Source organism: Knufia obscura, assembly GCF_036327395.1.
Source record: "Knufia obscura strain CCFEE 5817 isolate CBS 148926 chromosome Unknown scaffold_7, whole genome shotgun sequence".
In the NCBI taxonomy this organism is placed as follows: Eukaryota; Fungi; Ascomycota; class Eurotiomycetes; order Chaetothyriales; family Trichomeriaceae; genus Knufia; species Knufia obscura.
This window is the reverse complement of record NW_027042693.1, coordinates 386,983-406,658: the sequence shown is the minus strand read 5'-3', so window position 1 is coordinate 406,658 and position 19,676 is coordinate 386,983. Positions and strand designations below refer to the sequence as shown.

General features: G+C 52.0%; 7 protein-coding genes across 7 annotated transcripts; 3 read left to right on the top strand and 4 right to left on the bottom strand.

The window, feature by feature from the left end:
* Positions 1–16: 16 nt before the first annotated feature.
* PMZ80_006339 (uncharacterized protein) lies at positions 17–2,392 on the top strand (the record flags this gene model as incomplete). The annotated part of the gene is made up of 1 exon (XM_064874752.1): positions 17–2,392. One exon carries the CDS (start codon positions 17–19, stop codon positions 2,390–2,392), a length of 2,376 nt encoding a protein of 791 aa, XP_064729152.1.
* Positions 2,393–2,961: 569 nt separating this feature from the next.
* On the top strand, positions 2,962–5,169 carry MET12 (methylenetetrahydrofolate reductase 1; the record flags this gene model as incomplete). Its single annotated transcript, XM_064874751.1, has 1 exon — positions 2,962–5,169. The coding sequence occupies one exon, from the start codon at positions 2,962–2,964 to the stop codon at positions 5,167–5,169; it is 2,208 nt and encodes a 735-aa protein (XP_064729151.1).
* Positions 5,170–5,958: 789 nt separating this feature from the next.
* Positions 5,959–7,266, top strand: PMZ80_006337 (uncharacterized protein; the record flags this gene model as incomplete). Its single annotated transcript, XM_064874750.1, has 3 exons — positions 5,959–6,167; positions 6,220–6,680; positions 6,752–7,266. The coding sequence occupies 3 exons, from the start codon at positions 5,959–5,961 to the stop codon at positions 7,264–7,266; spliced, it is 1,185 nt and encodes a 394-aa protein (XP_064729150.1).
* A 644-nt stretch (positions 7,267–7,910) lies between these two features.
* Positions 7,911–8,168, bottom strand: PMZ80_006336 (uncharacterized protein; the record flags this gene model as incomplete). Its single annotated transcript, XM_064874749.1, has 1 exon — positions 7,911–8,168. The coding sequence occupies one exon, from the start codon at positions 8,166–8,168 to the stop codon at positions 7,911–7,913; it is 258 nt and encodes an 85-aa protein (XP_064729149.1).
* A 986-nt stretch (positions 8,169–9,154) lies between these two features.
* Positions 9,155–11,838, bottom strand: PMZ80_006335 (uncharacterized protein; the record flags this gene model as incomplete). Its single annotated transcript, XM_064874748.1, has 2 exons — positions 9,155–10,522; positions 10,597–11,838. 2 exons carry the CDS (start codon positions 11,836–11,838, stop codon positions 9,155–9,157), a joined length of 2,610 nt encoding a protein of 869 aa, XP_064729148.1.
* Positions 11,839–12,253: 415 nt separating this feature from the next.
* PMZ80_006334 (uncharacterized protein) lies at positions 12,254–16,326 on the bottom strand (the record flags this gene model as incomplete). Its single annotated transcript, XM_064874747.1, has 6 exons — positions 12,254–12,448; positions 12,497–12,724; positions 12,774–12,821; positions 12,878–13,001; positions 13,675–15,173; positions 15,226–16,326. The coding sequence occupies 6 exons, from the start codon at positions 16,324–16,326 to the stop codon at positions 12,254–12,256; spliced, it is 3,195 nt and encodes a 1,064-aa protein (XP_064729147.1).
* A 2,221-nt stretch (positions 16,327–18,547) lies between these two features.
* Positions 18,548–19,411, bottom strand: PMZ80_006333 (uncharacterized protein; the record flags this gene model as incomplete). Its single annotated transcript, XM_064874746.1, has 1 exon — positions 18,548–19,411. One exon carries the CDS (start codon positions 19,409–19,411, stop codon positions 18,548–18,550), a length of 864 nt encoding a protein of 287 aa, XP_064729146.1.
* Between the last annotated feature and the right edge of the window lie 265 nt (positions 19,412–19,676).

Here is a 19,676-nt window from a genome sequence, read left to right as displayed (position 1 = left end):
TACTCGACCGTCCACGATGGCTACTCCAGCACAAGAACAGAAAGCCTTTCTCAAATCTACCTCCCCAGTTTACTTCCCTGCTCATCCGGCTTTGTCATACAGTGCTGAGGACTTCGATGCATTCTTGAGGGAGGATGTCGAAAAGTTTCAGCCAGCTACGGTTGGTGCAGAGTCCAAGGCCGAAAACGCAGAGGCAGTCGATGATGCAACAACGTTGGTCAGTGAGCCATCGGCTACCACGACTGGGGAAGTTCGGGAGGCTCTGGGAGACATGGATATCGAGAAGGATACGACCGACACAGCTCAGCACCCTTTCATGGAAGCCATTCAGGATTCGAACAACGAACCAGCTCGGGATATGGAGAATATAATGCAAACAGAAAATGCCGACCTCGCCTACCGTTCCACAACAGAACCAATTGTCGACCTGTTTTACGAGCTCGAAGAAGTGGTCTCGGGCCCACGGTTGCGAGAGCTTCTGGAGGCTGCCTGGCAGAAAGATTCGCTATCTACTCTCAAGATCATCTTCAATGCTCGATCCATACACCTTGGCAAGAGCTCTCGTCTTACCACGTACAAGTGTTTCGGTTGGCTTGCACAAAATCACCCAGTCACACTGCTGACAAATCTGCAGTGGCTGAGCAGACCTGTTATTGAAAAGAAGGTAGGAGAGAAGAAGGAGCGCGAAGACGAGGATGATATGGTGCTGGTTGAAGCAGAGAAAGATGAGAACGATCCAAGCCGGTTCGACGTCAAGAACGGTGTTGCTCATGGTTATTGGAAAGACCTGCTCAACGTTCTCGCCCTTGCAGTGGAAGGAAAACTGGACGTCCTTGCTGATCCTCGAGATGTTCTCAACATTGAACAAGCCGGCAAGAAGTCCGAAAGAGTCTGGGACACGACGAAAGCGAAGCAACTGCGCAAGGACACCAAGGCTACGCGCCATGCGGCTGCAGTCAAAGCTTTCGAGGATCACTCATTTTATCGGGCTTTGCATTTGACCGTTGCACGACTTTTCGCCGATCAGCTCAAGTCGGACCTGGCTCTACTTCGCAGTGACGACAAAAAGGCACTTCGACAAGTTTCACTCTGCGCCAAATGGGCACCATCTCTTGGGTTGTTCCATGACAAGCACACCTTCATTGTGTCGAGCATCGCTGAATTTCTGCATCCACAGTCCGAGTTCGCAGATGTCTCTGATCGAGAGCTCTACCTCCGTCATGCCAGAGAGGCCTACCGAAAGGACGTCTCTGCACTGCGCAAAGCGCTCGAAGTCGTGGAAAGAGACATTGCTGACGAGAAATTTGAGAATATCAAATATGATCGTGTGCCGTCTCTCGCCATGAATCGCTATGCAGGTCTCTTTGCGAAGAAGGACACAGAACGCTTCGATGAGTACATCGGACACGTGGCTGAAGGCAAGAAGAACATGTCTGGCGCCACTTTGCTGCCATCAGTGCTCATCTCCAAAGTTCGCGCCACACAGTCGGCGTATTCCGTTGGTCGTGTGTCAGCAACTGCAAAGAAAGGTGGCGCTAAGGCCATGGTCGAAGCCAAGATGGCTGAGATTGATGCCAAAGTGGCGGATGGGCAGTGGAAGACCCTAGTCCAGCGCATCAAAGATTCTGGGACGCTCGAGAACAGCATCGCGGTTGCTGATGTCAGCGGCAGCATGACATCGCCGAGACAGAGTGACGGCAGCACACCAATGGATACATCCATCGGCTTGAGCTTGTTGCTTGCTGAGGTCACGGCACCTCCATTTGGTGGCAGTTTCATCACATTCTCTTCCAAGCCGACAGTAGAACAGATCAAGGGCAACACGCTTCAAGAGAAGGTCGCAAACTTAGAGGCTGCGGACTGGGAGATGGATACCGACTTCGTCGCTGTCTTCGACAAGCTCATCCTCCCAATGGCCAAAAAGCATAATGTCAAGCAGGAGGACATGGTCAAGCAGGTTTTCGTCTTCAGCGACATGCAGTTCAACTCTGCCAGTCGAGGCGCGGACAAGTGGAGCACGAGCTACGAGCGGATCAAGAAGGACTTCGAGGCTGCAGGCTACCAAATGCCGAAGCTCATCTTCTGGAATCTGGCTGGTGGACGAGCTGGAGTCACTCGTCATGGGGATCCTACGGCACCAAAGCCAGTCACTGCTGATGAGGAAGGCACTGCACTGGTCAGCGGGTACAGCCAGGGCATGCTGAAGGTATTCCTCGACAATGGTGCTTTTGAGGATCCTGAGGCCGAGGAGGAGATCGTTGAAGCGGAGGCGAAGGAAGGCGAGGACGGCGACATGGTGCAGGTCACGAAGAAGCAGAAGACGGACCCGATGAGCACGGTCCGAAAGGCGATCTCGCACAAGGGGTACTCGATGCTGAAGGTTGCGGATTGAGCTATACTGTGGTCTAAGATCGTACCGTTGCTTGCGTCAGGCTACTGATTGGTGTTTGGAGTGAATTGAGCGTTATGATGCATATGATACCCAGAAGTGCTACTATAGCCTTTATGAATGATGATCCAAGCATGATCTGAAGTCGAAGCAGTAACATTTGCTGTGCTACTCTATGAATAACCGTCTCTGCCATTTCTACGTGCTGGAGGTTCCCTGGGGGCCAATCTTTATGCTACTCTACCAATCCCACCTTTAGCTGCAGGGACTTCTACCGGAAGCACGATCAACTTTTGACGCCATCGCAAACAATTTTGTGTCCCCAACTTATCGCCGCTCTACAGATCCATAATGAATGGCTGTCCACGTCCACAATGCTGCTAATGTTGATTTGTGTTCATTTGGTAGCAAACGCAGTACTTAGCCGCGACCAGTGCTGCCACTGACTTCCTTCTTCAGGGGCCTCGATTCCATCTTCTCCCCTCTTCTCCGAGCCCTTCGGAATAGTCATCGAATCTACTCGGACTGACTAAATCTTGTGTTGCTCACGTCTCTAGGTACACGCCGCTGTCATGAGCCCTCGCCGACCACGTCCATCGGACGATAAACTCACCACGCTCTTAGCCAGCCTGCCACCCTCCTCGACCTATTTCTCACTCGAGTTCTTTCCTCCCAAGACGCAAGCTGGCTTCACCAACCTGCAAGCACGACTTGCTCGCATGACCACAGCCTTCAGACCTCTCTTTGTAACAGTTACATGGGGCGCGGGCGGCAGCACCTCCACCAAGTCGCTAGAGCTGGCGGAAGTATGCCAGAGGCAGCTCGGTGTCCCGACCGTCCTCCACCTAACATGCACGAATATGACACAGAGAATTATAGACGAAGCCTTAGAAGAGTGTCGGGGCGCAGGTATACGAAACATTCTAGCACTACGAGGCGATCCACCCAGAGAAGAATACAAAGACCCAGTTACAGAGTCAAGTCCTAAGCAGACACCAGCAGAAGAGGAGGATTTTGTTTGGGCTGTGGATCTGGTCAAGTATATTCGGCGCAAGCACGGCGATTATTTCTGTATTGGTGTAGCAGGCTATCCAGAGGGCCACGCCGACGAATCACATCCGGAAGCAGGGAAGCAGAATGTTGAGCAAGATCTACCATATCTAGCAGAAAAGACCAAGGCAGGCGCGGACTTTATCATGACCCAGCTCACGTACGATGCCGATGCGTACCAACGCTACGAGGAACGCCTACGGGATTACGTGGATCAAGACAGCAATGAGAAGATATTCAAGAATATACCAATAATACCAGGCTTGATGCCTATACAAAGCTATCAGATCGTGAGGAGAATAACGAAATTGAGCCATGCAAAAATACCAGAAGATATTTCGACAAGGATAGAGGCTGTCAAGAATGACGATGAAGAGGTCAAGAAAGTGGGCGTGGAGATCATCTCTGAACTGGTTGACAAGATTCGTGGTCTGCCTCAACCTGTCGGTCTGCCCCGAGGTCTACATTTCTATACGCTCAATCTTGAGAAGAGTGTAGCATTCATTCTAGAGCGATGCGGTCTACTGCCATCGTTAACCGGACCAGACTCTCCGACCACGTCAGACGACAGTGATGTAGCAGTCGAGGGCACAGACATGCCAGCACAACCAGTAACTAATGGCACGCACGCAACTGACAATGATCAAAGACAATTCAGGCGACGAGCGTCAAGCGTAAATGCCCAACCTCACAATCGCGTTATCCTTGATCGGCCGAAGTCACCACCAATCCGAGAACATTCAGAAGATAAGATAACACCGCCTTCGCTGACCACAAGGCACTCGGTAGACGAATCAGGCTCTGGCATTCCAGCTTCAAAGGCAACTCGAACGCAGAACCTGCTCATTAGCGAGGGACAGGGTGCGCTAGGGAGAGAAGCAACATGGGATGACTTTCCGAACGGTAGATGGGGTCCCTCGCATTCACCTGCATTTGGAGAGATCGATGGCTACGGCCCGAGTCTGAAGGTCGGTCCCATTACAGCGAGAAGATTATGGGGCCACCCGAAGACACGCGAGGATATTACAGAGTTATTCAGGAGATGTGTGACGGGCGAGTTACATGCTGTGCCTTGGTCGGACGATGTTGACGCCGACGCCCCGTCAAATACTGGTGAAGGTGCTCTGCGAGCAGAGACAGACGTGATCAAGAAAGAACTCTCGGCACTCATCGAGAAGGGCTACTGGACGCTCGCGTCACAACCCGCAGTGGATGGCGTCAAGAGCGATGACCCAGTCTTCGGATGGGGTCCTAAAGGCGAGGGATTTGTCTTTCAAAAGGCATTCGTAGAGTTCTTCTGTCCAAGGAATTCATGGCCAGCGTTGAAGCAGAAGCTGATCAACGCAGAAGAGGATGTATCTTGGATGGCAGTCGACCACAATGGGACCTTCGAGAGCACAGACACTGTCAACGATAGCCGGAAAATGAACGGACATGGCGCGAGCAGCAAGAAAACACCAGGGACAAGTGGTGTCAATGCTGTGACGTGGGGTGTTTTCAGAGGCAAGGAAATCGTGACACCCACCATTATTGAGGCAGAGAGTTTTCGAGCTTGGGCAGAGGAGGCATATTCAATATGGGGCGAGTGGCGGAGGTGTTTCCCGCGAGGAAGCGAGGAAGAGCAGTGCCTGGAGAGGTGTCGGCAGGATATCGTGTTGGTCAATGTGGTCGGACAGAGATATGTTCGGGAAGAGGGACAGCTGCTGTGGAAGTTATTACTTGAGGACTGACGATTCTCTGTCGAAGAGCGGCCACCCCAATGAATACGCTACTGCAGCAGGGATGACCTGCTCCTGCTGTGTCACATGTTCCTGACCGCTGCATGAACGTTGCTAAGGATTGTTGACATGGCTTTGCGTTGGACGTAGTTCGCAGACATTCCACTGGACTCGGATGAGCGTGCTCTACCTTTACGTGATTGTGTTATCTCCGCTTGTAAACCTTCTCACTGTCCTGGCAACACACGCGACTCGACTCCATGCAGCGACCCGAGATTTCCTTGGTGAACCTTTTAACTCATCGGCGGCAGTCGAGCTCTCTATTGTTACGGTCTTGTGCCGCTTTCGACGTGTCATGTAAGCAGCTTTTCTTATGGATGCGCTGCGTGAATACTGGCTAGCAACAGTCTTTGTAATGGGAATGACAAATCTCCGAGCGCACAAGAGACCCATCATGCTGTCTTGCTGTCAAACTTGGCATCTCCGGGGGTGGTCTCCGAGCTTCAGGAGCCCAAAGTCGTCGCCGAAGCAACGAAAAGCCTCCCCCGGCTTCCCCACAAAATGCCCTGCAGCATGTCGTCAAAGAGCCTCTTACTTCTACTTGGCAGGTACTGCACGGGCAGCGTCGCTGCAATGTAACGTCACTTGCCTTTCACAACATGGTCAGTTGTTGTTCAGCGGATCTGAGAAGAGCATATGACCTCGATCGGGCTTGCACGGCCTCTTCTCAGATGGACTCTCTTCACTAGCATCCTCCTTGCATGCTTTCTGGTACGTGAAATAGCTAAGAAGTACTACGAGATGCACAGTCTTTCTATATTCACGGTCTTGACCAGCTTCTCGAGCTGTGTGCTGGGGCAGTGGTCAACATGGGGTCCGCCGAACCCATCACCGGTGCAACCTTCCAGCAGCTCAATCAGTTCCACGCCAGTATACTCGTCGGATGCCACAACCTACACCAACCCTGTATTGGAGGAAGTCGGCGCTGATCCTTGGGTTGTTCGGTCAGGGTAAGGCGCAGCTAGAACACCTATCCTACCACTGCCACTGACTGTTCAACAGAGACTACTACTACATAACCTACACAACTCAAGACAACGTCACACTCCTTCGAAGCAGCATATTGACAGACTGGAATTCCGCTGAAGTCAAACTTGTATTCTCGCCACCAGAGAACACAAGCTACACCTACAGTAACTGGGCGCCAGAAGTCCACTACTTCGAGCAGTACCAGAAATGGTATTTCATCTACACCGCCGATGTCGATCCCGACCACCCATCACCTCAGCAGGACATGCTCTGCGACTACACTTGTCCTGCAGTCAACCACCGAATGTTCGCTCTCGAAAGCTCTGGATCTGACATCTGGGAGAGCGAGTATTCGATGAAGGCCGAGCTCAACACTTATGATCAATTTGCTATTGACGGGACGTATTTCCAGCATGCCGATAAGCTGTATCATATCTATAGCTGTTGGTACACGAATCAGACGAGTTGGCCAGCTATGCTTTGTATCAGTGAGAGTAAGTTTCCAGCCTCAGCCTGGTGGACCTTGACGCCACTTGGATGTATGATTCATGGCTAATATTCATAGTGTCCAACCCATGGACCGTCTCCTCACCACTATCCGAGCGCCTCATCATCTCAAAGCCCGACCAACCATGGGAGAAAACACCCTACAACAGAACCATCAACGACAGACTATCATCCAACGAAGGACCCGAGCAACTGACGAACCCCTACACCAACCAAACCTTCGTGATCTACTCCGCCGCACGCTCCGACAACAGGAACTACTGTCTCGGCCTCATCGAACTCGTCGGCGACAATCCACTAGACATCAACAGCTGGGACAAGAACGAGGCAGGCTGCGTCTTCTACGAGAACCCAGATGAAGAAGTCTACGGAGTCGGGCACGCGAGTTTCGTTCAGTCGCCGGATGAGAGTGAATGGTGGATCGTGTATCATGGCATGGAGGACTACCTCGAAGGTTGGTCTGCGAGAACAATTCGTGCACAACAATTTACCTGGGATGAGACGACGGGTTGGCCGGTGTTCCCTAGGCCTGGGATCGGTCCGTATGATGTGCCGAGTGGGCAGGGGTCATAGGACGGCCTTGAGAAGCGCAGAGAGGAAGCGCAGCAGGAGCGTGGCGAGAAGAACACTCATACCGTTGAGCTGCCGTGGTGGTGGACGATCTTCCCATGCGGATGGTTATCGAAGAAGTGCGGCTACGTCTGGGTGCAATTCGGCATCCCTCTCCCGTTCTTCTGTGTGATGATCGCAATAACGAAGAACGACAGGACATTGACGAATGTGATCACGGTGATGGCTGCCATCTGGTTTCTCTACTCACTACTCCCAACTCACTGGGTCCGGTGAGCTGCGTAGTGACCAAGAGTCCACCTGCACATGATTTATTAAAACCAATTGAATTCATTTACTTACTCCGTAGCAGCTCTAGACGCTATGCAATTGAGAAGATGCTGAGACGGGTCCTGGTTGATGTTCAGATGGAGTGCGAGAGTGCGTACGGAATAGATGGCGAGAAGAGATACGCATTAACTTGTCAGGAAGGCACAACAAGAACTGGTTAGAACGGCCCTATTCTTGCACAATGCACATCCAATTAAACCTGTAATTCTCACAATCGCTTCTTCATATTGCAATCCATTCCAATAGTACGTATGTAAACGCCACCCAACCCTCCCTTCCCCATTCCTCCCCCCTTCCCATCCATCGCACCGCACCCCTCAATACCCAGCAACAGGCGGCACATAAGTCAACTTAGGCTTCGCCACCTCCTTACTATCCCCGTCCTCCTGTCCATAAGCCGCACCTTCTATTCCCCGCTGCGTAGCCCTCTCAATGATTGCGGCATCTCGATGTCGTCTTGCCTCGTCCACCTCCGCCATGTCGGCGGCGACGCCCTTCCTCCAGTGTCGGGGGAACCACCACCAGATGAAGATGAACATTAGGATGCTGATGCCTGCGAGGATGCCGACGGGCATGGCGACTGCGGTTTTCATGTTTGTTTGATTGTGATTGCCGTGTGGGTTGATGGCGCGTGAAAAGGTGAGCTGGGTCGATGAGTATGTGGAGGTATGTATGTCTGTAGAGGAAGTAGAGGACGATACAGTAAAATCACTCAAGGAACCCTGTCCTGGGTTGACCGGTACTTTTGAACACCAAGCTTTTTCGAAGCAATTGGGGCAATCGAGAAGGTTTCCAGAAGCACAAGAACCCAAAGGGCGACAACTCCAAAATATAAGGCAGTAGTGATTCCAGAACTGCAAGCAAGTGCGCTTGCTTTTGCCACAGTACGTGTACGGTCTAGGTAGGTACTGGTTCAGCCTCCGTCCCGCTTCATGACGAGCTACATCTGTATTCTAACTGCCTATTGATGGATGCATGCTTACTCGCCCCCGCGGGGTGTACCCACTGTAATGCGACGCTGCAGGTGCGAACTAGTGGTGTTACCCCGTAGTAGTGTGGCCGGACGTGTGGCCGCGCGCAGGATGGTTCCCGTTGATCAAGTACGCTTACCAGCGCTAGCGCTACGTTCGTATTGAGTCTCTCGATCGTGATGGGTGAGGTTAGGATCTACATGCACAAATCGAGCACTGACCGTCACAACAGTGCCGCGAATGTTTTCAAGTATCAATGTATGACAATAATTCGGCAAATCACCATAGGGCTTCCTATCATGCCATATTGTAGCATGTACAATGTAGTAGGTAGCCCAGGCATTCTGCTCGAATCAGCAACCACAGAATGTGATTCGTGGATGTGAGTACCATGATCTTGAACTCTAGTCAAGCTTATGCTATTCGGGATTAATGGATCTACTACTTTGTGTACTTTGAGCTGCAAGTGCAGTTGTGATATATGTGGATCTCAAATGATCATTCAGATATATCCTAAATAAGCTCACTCAAATGCAAAAACCAGATATCGCAGCACTATTTCGTCCACTGTGCCGATGACGTGAATCTTGTCACAGGACCCAGTCGTCCGATATATTTTCCCCTTCGTGCTTTCTCTGCGTCGGTCTATGGTTTGTAGCAGCACTCGGACCAGCTACACCCGAGTTCGTACCAACTGTACTCCCTTCCGCCTCCTCTCGCAGGATCTTCTCCCTCGCAGCACGAATCTTCTCCTTTAAAGTCATCTCTTGTGCGGCTGATGACCCGGGTTCATGCTCGTTGATGTTGTCGCCCGTGAGTCTCCCAGGCATATATCCGTACGAGCTGTGCATCTCCCTTATGTCCGCCCGGCTACTCTTCTCAACCAACGTCTTCGTCGGCGACGTCGGTGGGCTCGAGATGTCCTTTGCGTTCGGTCTCAAAGGTGTACTCGGACCAACCCCAACCATTTCCGTCGACCTTTTCTCACGTGCATAGTGGTCGACCATATCCCTCCTCAACCACTCATCCTTCTTCTCGCGCTCACCAGCCATCGTTTCCGCAGCGCTGCCCTTCCGACTATGTCCACCTCCAATGCCGAATCGGGCCCGTCTAGACATATAGTCTTGCTGCCGCGCCCTGATGCCACGGTTTCTCTCACGTCGATCAAGGTATGCGGCGATGAAGGGTATTTTCGCGAGTAGACGCCCGGTTGACCGGAATGGACAATGTCTGTCTGTCCTTGCGTAGGCGATCGGACAGTATCGACGGAATGCTAGGAAGAGAGCGGCGAGGAGGAGGGGGATGCCGAGGATGACGATGGGAAGGAGCCAGGCTAGGGTTGGGGTGTGGTGCATTGCACGGGCAGGGTCGGCAGAAGGGGTCGGTGTCATTGTCATGACGATCGTTGTTGTTGGCATCGTGTGCGTCGTCACAGTTGCCTGGTATGCGCCGGATGGTACGGGAGGGCGCGAGATGGAGGTTGAGCTCGAATCGCTGCTGCTACCATCGCTTGGTGAGGTAACGGTCGAGAAGGTCGTGGGCGTTGACGACGGTACCGAGGGAGAAGCGGACGTGGTCTCCGGAGCGGGCAGACAGCCCGTCTGACCGCTGATGATGAGTTCTCCATAGCTGCATGCTGGGGGTGCGTTAACATCTGTCAATGGTCTGTAGATTGGAAGTCCGAGCAAGTTCTGGGATAGAACAGGGGTTGACATACTTGCCATGTCTGATTGTGCGGGAGACACCTGCGTCTGCGAAGAAGATGTCAGTGATCCTCCGCTTTGTGTGTTCTCTGGCGAGGAGGATTGAAAGTTTGTGCTTGTGGCAGTGGACGCTGATGACGCCGCTACGGGGCAGTAGAAGCAGTATGTGCTCGACATGGTGAAGGATTGTACCAGGTACATGTATACAAAAGGATGGTATGTTCCAAGCAAGGTAATGACCACGACTTCTGCATACTGTCCACGCACAAATGATGGATTGTGAAGCGTGATAAGGGTATGGGCGGCAGGCGCGAGAAGCCGTAACTTACCGAGCCTTGCGAAGAGGGCACGATGGGAGGCTCGAGGGATATGCTCGGGGTAGTAGCATCACTTACCGAGAACTGCGTTTGCACCTGCGATGGACTGCCAGTCGTTGGAGGCGCTTCAGACGTCAGGCCGGAGGTCGGCACCGGGTTGTGCGTATCCGGGATGGTGGCAGTGAAGCTAACCATCACCGTACTGCCAGCTTGAGAAGGAGGCATCGTGATGCTCGTGGCCTCAGGAGTGCTAGCTTCGGTATCGGAAGCTTCGGGCGACGGAGATGGCGCTGCTGAAGGAGCTACAGGAGCCGGAGTGGGTTCTGCAGCTGGACTCTCTCGTGCAGTGCTGGCTGCCGTAGCAGCTGAAGCAAATGGAGAAGAGGAAGAGCTTTGCGCTGAATCTGAGGTCGTGGTAAAGCTTGACGGTGCGATTGTACCTGGAGAAGTCGAAGGCTGCTCTGTTCTACTGTCTTGCAAAGTAGTAGTCGATGAGAAACTGGTAGGAGGATCGGTAGTTGGGTTCCAGAAGAAAGTGCTCAAGATACAGCCTGCAGACGCAACACCTTCGGGAATCGGGCTTGTACACTCTGGCGGGAGTGAAAATGAGGTCCTATCCCATGGAGGTGTCCATGGAAACTGCGCAGCAGAACTCGTGACATCCGCCGTTGTCACTGCAGGCGCTGTGGTCGGCACACTGGTACTTGTCGCGGCTTGTGCAGTAGAGTGGCTTGGACCTTCTGGCGGAAGTGAGGTCGAGGTCAGCCCCAGGACCGATGGAATCGTGAGAGGCGGCCGTATCGTAGTGATATCCGCTGTTGTCACTCCCTGCGTCGTAACCGGAGCGCTTGTGGTTGACACCGCTTCTGTCGGGTCTGCTTCTGTGGACATGGTCGAGATGGGTATATCGGTCGATTTGGGGACGTACGAGGAAGTCAATGTTACCGTCGTAACGGGAGATGCTGGTGGCTGAGATTGACTTGACCACCATGGATGAGCGGTTCCAGTGCGGTCAGGACGCGGAGGCCAGGGTTGTCTGATGATCGTGCTCGTTAGTGTCACCGTCTCATTCAAGAACCCCGGCGCTTCCCCTGCGCCTGTTGCTGACACGCGGCCTGTCATCCCCGACATGCCGTCGAAGCTGGCAACATCTTTGCTATGCGGTCGAAGAGTGTTGCGAAGAAGGAGAGTGCCATGCTGAAGAAAAGCCGCAGGGAAGGTGACTCGTTTGCAATATGCCACCTTCTGCGACATAGGTGTTGTTTCAAAGACCCAACATGACGATCTCCTCTGTCAATAGTGATCGTGACCTGACCTGCTTGTGAGAAGAAGTCAATATGATATAGACGTCATTGGCATATCTGTAACGGAACAAAGAACATGAGAAGCAGAAGAATCGTGAGCGTGACGGGTATACATCACTTCATTACCTAGCGTTTGGTCACAAACTAAACCAAGAAGGCCTTCGCCAGCAAAAGATCAATCAGTCTAGAATGCAAACCTCTTCCTGCGCCGAACGCCAGGATGTGATGGTAGGAGATCGCAGACTGAATCGCTCCGTCTGCTGGACCCCTGTGTTAGCCACCTTCTCAAGTACATCCTATACCGGTATCAACGCTCAACTTCGTACTCGTGAAGGACTTGAAAGTGCTGGAACAGACTCTTCCGTTTAGCAGCAGCCACCAGCAGATCCAGACTGTACACCTTGTCCTTGGCCGACCTGAACTGTGGGCTTGTTGTTGACCGTTGTTGTTCCCATGCGCTCCTTGATCTGTCTCGCCATGGTCAAGAAAGCCTGTTCAACGTTCGAAGCGTTCTTTGCTGAAGTCTCCAAGAATGGGATGCCGAGGCTGTCCGCGAATTCCTGTTCTTGTCAGTGCCGTGTAATCTCTGAGTGCAAATGCCTGCCTACCTTCGCGACGGTGTACTCGACGACCTTCTTGTCCGACATATCGCTCTTGTTGCCCACGAGCAACTTGTTGACGCCCTCAGTAGCGTATCGGTCGATCTCTTGCAGCCACTGCTTTACGTTGTTGAATGAATCCATATCTGTAACATCGTAGACGACGCAGATGCCATGGGCACCTCGGTAGTATGAGGAAGTGATGGTTCTGAAGCGTTCTTGTCCAGCCGTGTCCCACTGTTCGTGATTAGCATTGCTCTTCTTGTTCCATGATCTGGTCACATACGATTTGCAACTTCACCGTCTTGCCATCGAGTTCAATTGTCCTGATTTTCTGCCCCAACAAATTAGCCCATGCAATCAGAATTGATAGAGGTCAGGGAGACGCACGAAGTCGACACCAATCGTCGAGATGTAGGACTCGGTGTATGTGTCATCGGCGAACCGCAAGAGCAGGCAAGACTTTCCGACACCAGAGTCTCCGATAAGCAGAAGCTTGAAGAGGTAATCGTATCTATCGCTCGGTCAGTTGTTGTTCGATGATTCTGAGAGATCCAGTCTTTGCGCTGGCATCGGCAGGACTGTCTCATAGGGAACAGGACTCTGTAACGCAACACATGTTAGCAATGTTCGGCTCGTAGTCAATGCGATGCTGGCATTGGGGAGGTCTCCTCACCACTCGGGCTGCATATTTCTGGTCTGTCTCAAACTGAGTGAACTGCTGCGATCGAGATGTGCGTGCGTGCGTGTGTAGATAACAAGTATGGCTTAATTGCGTTCGTAGAGGCGATTGTAGTCAACGGTGGGCAATGAGATGGGATGACGAGGCGGAAGTTGGATAAACGGTGGACAATACCATTTGCTAGGGCGACGCAGGCGGCAAGGCTAACCGCACGTCACGTGGTCAAGAGAACTCCATCCCCGTGCGATTCTACCAATCACATACCACCACGGGACCGTCGCACGAACAGCTGACAAACGCTGAGGCAGCTGCAATTATTATCTCTATTGAACTCTGATAACCTGCTTCTTGTCACGCGAACGTGGACAAGCACAAAGAACCCGCTGATACTTCTACAGCCTAGTCCGACTCTTGTGATTGACACCCACCAGGCAGGCTCGTACCCGCGAACAGACGACATCACAGGCTAGACCATAGTCAAGCATATCCGTTAGCTTGAAGCCACTCCAACACCACCTTCTCGTCTCGCTCTTTGTACGCCGCATTCGCTTCGATGTTGTCTGCAACCTGAGCAAGGCTTCGGTCAAAACCTGCTGTGTCCTTGTCCTTGAAGAACGCCTGGATCTCCTTCCCAACCTCCTTCTCAGAGAACTGATTCAATCCTGACTTGATCCACCGATCCAAGACGACTGTAGCGCTAGACCTCACCTTCTTCAGTTTTCCGTCCCACTCAGCCTGCAAGAACTTCCAGGCCTCGGGACGAGTATAGTTGTTGCCAGCCACAGCCATGGGACCATTATGGCAGTCCTGAACTGGCACCTCGTCGGAAAGTACGAAGTTCAGGAGATCTCTAGCAAGAGCAGGGTCCTTGTTTCTGCCCATTGCAACCAAGCAGATTTCTTTTCCATCAGTTGATGTAGTCTGTCGGTATTCATTCTTGATAGTTTCGTATTCTTCCTTGCCTCCATTAGATGACGCCATGTTGAGGACTATGGCGCGCAAGTTCTGGTTGATGGCTTTGCTATCACCTCCTTTCCACGCTTCAAACTTTTCCTTGCCGGTGCTAATGATACCTTCGTGACCGGCACCTGCGGCCATCGCTAGGAGCAGTTTGCGCAGCATTCCAGTCAAGTAGTCTTCATCCGGAGCGAACTCCCAACCAACCTTCTCAGCCGCTGGTGAACAAAGCTTCAGGGTAAATCTTTTCAGAGCATCGGAAATCTGCTTGTTGCTCGAGTACACCGCCCGGACTTTGGCGAGTGAAGCCGCAATTTGTGCCCAGACGACATATGATTTCTCTTGCTGGAACCCTTCGACAAAGGACAGAAGCGCAGGCGTTGTCGCGTCTCCCGAGATGGAGAGTGCAGCTGCATCGCCAATCAGGCCAACTCTGTCTTCGGTCGACAATTTCTCTCGTGCGGCCGCCAACTTGACTAGCCTCTGCGGCGGATAGTTGGTGCGGTAGAATCCATTTTGCTCGGCATTGATCTTGTAGAACTCGTCGTCGACTTCTCGAATCGTGTCTTCTTTCTGCTGCAATGCGCTGTGAATGACCTTCGCAGGTTCACCCGTCTTCAAGCCTACAGGTACCCACCAAAGAGTCTCATCCTCTTCTGCCTTAGCATCTCCGGATTTGAGGAATCGCGACTGACGTAAAGTGATTTGACCTGGTTCTTCAGCGACTGTCACGACCGGATGACCAATCTTCCTGATCCATGGATCCATGAAAGCCTTGACGTCTTGTCCAGATGCTCCGCTCAAAGCGAGCCAGAGGTCATCGGTCGTCGCATTGCCATACGCATGTGCCTTGAGATAGGTGCTCACGCCCTTCAAAAAGATCTCGTTTGTCAAATGGCTGCTCAACATCCGAATAACGGAGGACCCCTTCAAGTACGAAATAGCATCGAAGATCTGGTCGACGTCGAGAGCACTCTTGACAGGCACCTCAATAGGGTGAGATGATCTCAGTGAGTCTAAGCTTAGTGCTGTTTGGTAACCTTCAGCCTATATATGTGTTAACAAGGAGGACTTGATTACCTTTTGTCATCTTACGTACCACAAATGTGCTCCAGACCTTCCATTCAGGATGAAGATGGTCAACTGCAAGCCAGCCAACCCAGGTTGCAAAGCCTTCGTTGAGCCAGAGCTCACTCCACCAATCCATAGTAACCAAGTTGCCGAACCATTGGTGAGCAAGCTCATGGGCCACGACGTATGCTACCCGCTGCTTGTATCGAGCATCGGACTTCTCTTCGTCAAACAAGACGGCTGTCGTTCGGTATGTGACGAGACCCCAGTTCTCCATGGCGCCCATAGCAAATTCGTGGACAGCAAGGAGATCAGACTTTGGCAACGGAAACTCGATGTCGAAGATGTCAGAGAAGTAGTCGACAGTCTTGTGTGCGTGCTCGAGTGCGAACCGGCCTTGTTCTTCGAGACCTCTCGTGGTGTATACTCGAACCGGCATGTTTTTACCGTTGTACTTACGCTCAGTATGAGCCTCGACATAGGTAAAGTCTCCGACAGCCCAGGCGTAGAGATAGGTACTCATGACTGGCGACTTCTCGAAGGATACCTTCTTCAATCCTGACTTGGCGCCCTTAGAGGTTGTCTTCTCCGGCATGTTGCTCAGAGCCACCAGATTCTCTGGTATCTCGATCTCGAATTCGAAAGACGCCTTGAGGTTAGGCTCATCGAAGCAAGGGAAAGCTCTTCTGGCATCACAAGCCTCGAACTGAGTGCTGAACATGTAGTGATGCTTATCGTCCTTTGGGGTGCCGGTGGCGGCTTCGACAGCGGGTATATACCTCGCGCGGTAGAAGCCGGCCATCTTGTCGTTCATAGTTCCTTGAAACGTGATCGACAGAGATGTCTCCCCGGCCTTGAGCTTCTCTGACAGCTTGATTGTTGCTCGTTGATTCTTTTCATCATATGAAACATCCTTCATTGATGAGCTAGAGGCATCACCGACAGAAGCGCCAGTGATTTTGAGATCTTTGACATTGACGACTAACTCGTCTGTCTCCTTTTGCACTTTCGATGCAATCTTGACGGTGCCATCGTAAGTCCAATCACCAGCAAATTCGAGGTTGTATAGTGAGAGATTGTAGTTAAGTGGTTTGATCAGATCAGGCAGAATATCCCGATCGGTGGCCATGTTTGCTTGTCTTTCGAATGAACAATATCTCACTTGAAGTTTTGCTCTAAAAGTAAAGAGTGGGGAGGGCCGAGGGGTCGCGAAGGAATGCGAGAAAGTAGCACTGGGACCAGCCCTTGGTAAAGAAGTGAACAATGAAGATCTAAATATGATTTTCACCATCGAAGAAGGCACGCTTATCTAATGAGCGCTCTCAAGAGATCTATATCACCACATGCAGGAACGACCAAACCAATCGCATATGCTTCTTGTCGTCCTCTACGCCCAACACCTTCGAGGTTTACGGAGTACGCCTTCTACGGAAGCAAAGTGAGGCTACGGCGAGGCACGACTAATACTCGCGCACATTCGGAGTCTCCAAATCGATAGACTGCCCCGGCCCCGGTCACCTTTTCGAGATTATCCTTCCTTTTTGTCTGCGGTGATGTCTAGGAGGAGAGTTGACATCCGAGATGGAGCAGATCACGATGCCGCCGGTGATCGAGATGATGATGCGAGGGGTCAAGAGACGAATTTTGAGGTGACGCGAACATGGGATGACTTGGAAGAGATCGATGGAAACCTTGCAGTCACTGGTGTTTCGGAGGCTGAAAAGAGGAAGAGGTAGGGCGCATAGTCCCATGGCAGAAGGCGAAGCGATGTTGATCGGTGATACAGGTTGTTGAAAGATACGACTCCCCTTCAACGTGGTATCATACGGCATCTCATGCTGATTATCGACATGTCAGACGCCATGGCTGAGAAAGACCTCCGACCAACTCGGTACCAAGTCACCCTCAACTATACGGTAGCCTTTGTACGCGAGTACTTCGAGCAGAATCCTATCTCACAGCTCGGTATAATAGCCATGCGCAATGGAGTAGCAGAACCTATCAGTGACATGTCAGGAAACCCTACCGAGCACATCAAGGCTATATCAAGGCAAAAGGCTGCTGAACCCCATGGTCAGCCATCGTTAGAGAATGCGCTTGAGCTGGCTCGTGCTGCACTATTTCACGCACCCAGTCACGGCACTCGTGAGATACTGCTGGTTATGGGGGCGCTACACAGCGTCGACCCTGGCGATGTGCACCGTACCATTGATGCTCTGGTCGCTGACAAGATCCACGCCAGTGTGATTGGTCTCGCTGCTCAAATGGCCATCTGCCGGCAGTTGGTCAGCAAAACCAATAACGGCGAGACGAGCGGCTACAACATCATTACGCATGAAGGTCATCTGAGAGAACTTATGATGGCAGTGACTACCCCTCCTGCAACTCTGGAGCAGGCGAAGAGCGCATCGAGCTTGCTCATGATGGGTTTTCCTTCACGCACAGTGGACTCGCAGCCGTCTCTATGTGCATGCCACTCACGTCCTAGCAGAGAAGGCTACCTTTGCTCGAGATGCGGCACAAAAGTATGCGGACTGCCTTCGGAATGCCCTGCATGTTCTCTTACTCTCATTCTCTCTACACATCTTGCCCGATCATATCATCATCTCTTTCCGCTCGTCAATTGGGTTGAGGTACCCTGGTCGAGAGCCAGTAGAAGCCAAGAATGTTTTGCTTGTCAGCGGCCATTCCCTGAAGTGCCACCTCGGGAGCAATGGCTCGACAAAGACTCCCGTGAGATGAATAGCAGCAGGTACGAATGTACGACTTGTCATAGCCACTTCTGCATCGAGTGCGATCTGTTTGCTCACGAAGTCGTCCACAATTGTCCTGGCTGCCAAAGTGGAGGGGCAACCGCAGGACTGATGGGAGAGGTCGAGCTTGAGGACGGTCATATCAATGGCAACGACAGGCAGTCAATGGAAGTTGACTCGTGACGAGATTTACACGCCATAGATGAATAAATACATAATTTCCAATTTGACGCAACCAAGTCAGGCTGCTGACGAGACTGTGAGGCCTAATACTTTTACCCCCTATGTCACGCGAGTCGGGCTCCAGGTGCGTGAGAGTCGACCTTTTTGGGGCCAAGTTCCACGAAGATGACAAGCCGACGCAATATTGCGCGCCAGGAGCACATGTGTACCTCGAAAATGATGGCCATTATGATGGCCATTGGCATCCCGCAAACTGCAAACTGCAAAGTGCCGAGAGCAGGGTCATGTGGCATGAACTCCAAGTCTTCGTCGATTCAAGCTCCCGCTTCTGGCCAGAACGTTAGTAACCCACCCCCAGCTCCGGTCACATTGATATTCCAGCCATAGCATACCACCTGGGAGTATGTCAGGGCCCTAGCTTTGCTCCTCCTCCTCCTCAGCCGGCCAAAAGAACCATGTAACCATGACCATAAGTTTCAACACTGCAGCCGTCCACAAAGCACCAGTCATGCCCACAGAGGTATGGCTCCAAGCGCCGCCAGCGATTGCACCTACCAATAGCAATAACGGCGCCGCTATCCTCCGATTCCGGTCTACATTCTCCGTTAGACCAGCAAAGAGCTTCGCATCCATGAATAGGTCGCAGTAGATACTCGTAAGCACTACACTAGTCAACGCGCTGTAGTTGAGTGCTCTGCTAATAACAGCCTGCCCAGCGCTCTGGAACGCCACGAGTCCCAATGGGAGAAGTACATGCCAATGCTTGTCGTGCCCACTGCCGTTGCCTGTGCCGACATTCGTGGTGAACGTGACGATCAGAGCTGCAGTTATGATGCATAGAAGCTGTACAAGTACCGAGACGATCAAGACCCATCTTCGCCGGACGGAGAAGCGTCTGTGATATCTGGCGAAGACGAAGGAACCTAGGCAAAAGCTGAGAATGCTTGTGCCGGACTTGATCCATCTGGTTGATGCCGTCGGGTTGGCGAGACCAAGACCAACGTAGACTGTGTTGCCTGTTTGCATGGACACGAAGCTGCCCCATACTGCCGTTGCTGTGCTGTCTAGAAGTCCAGTTGTAATATACGTGAACAAGAGAACTAAGTCGGCTCTTTTCCTGTTGACATCAACGCCGAAGTACTTTCGTAGGTCGGCATTTTTGCTGTCATTCTTCTTAGGAAGAAGAGCATCATGCTCTGTTGGGTGTTGGCTTGATGCGCCATTCATCGGATTTTGCTGTCCGCTTTGGGCGGTCCCGTAGCTGGTGTTGTTATTCATCTTGTCCTCACTGGTGGTGTGATAAGAATAGGCAACGAAGGGCCGTGCTGCCTCAAGATTAATTTCAGCCAAGTCTGGGGTGCATTTGCTGCCGCGGAAGCTCAGCTCCTGCTATCGGCAGTGAGAGCTCGGTCAACGATAGAAGATCTGCCGTGTCAACGTTTTGCCGAACAGCTTTTGCCTCTTTCGGCAGAACGTTTGCACGAATCATCGATGTTTGAGCATGCCGAAAAAGAGCTTCTCCCGCTTCGTGCTTTCCAGCCAA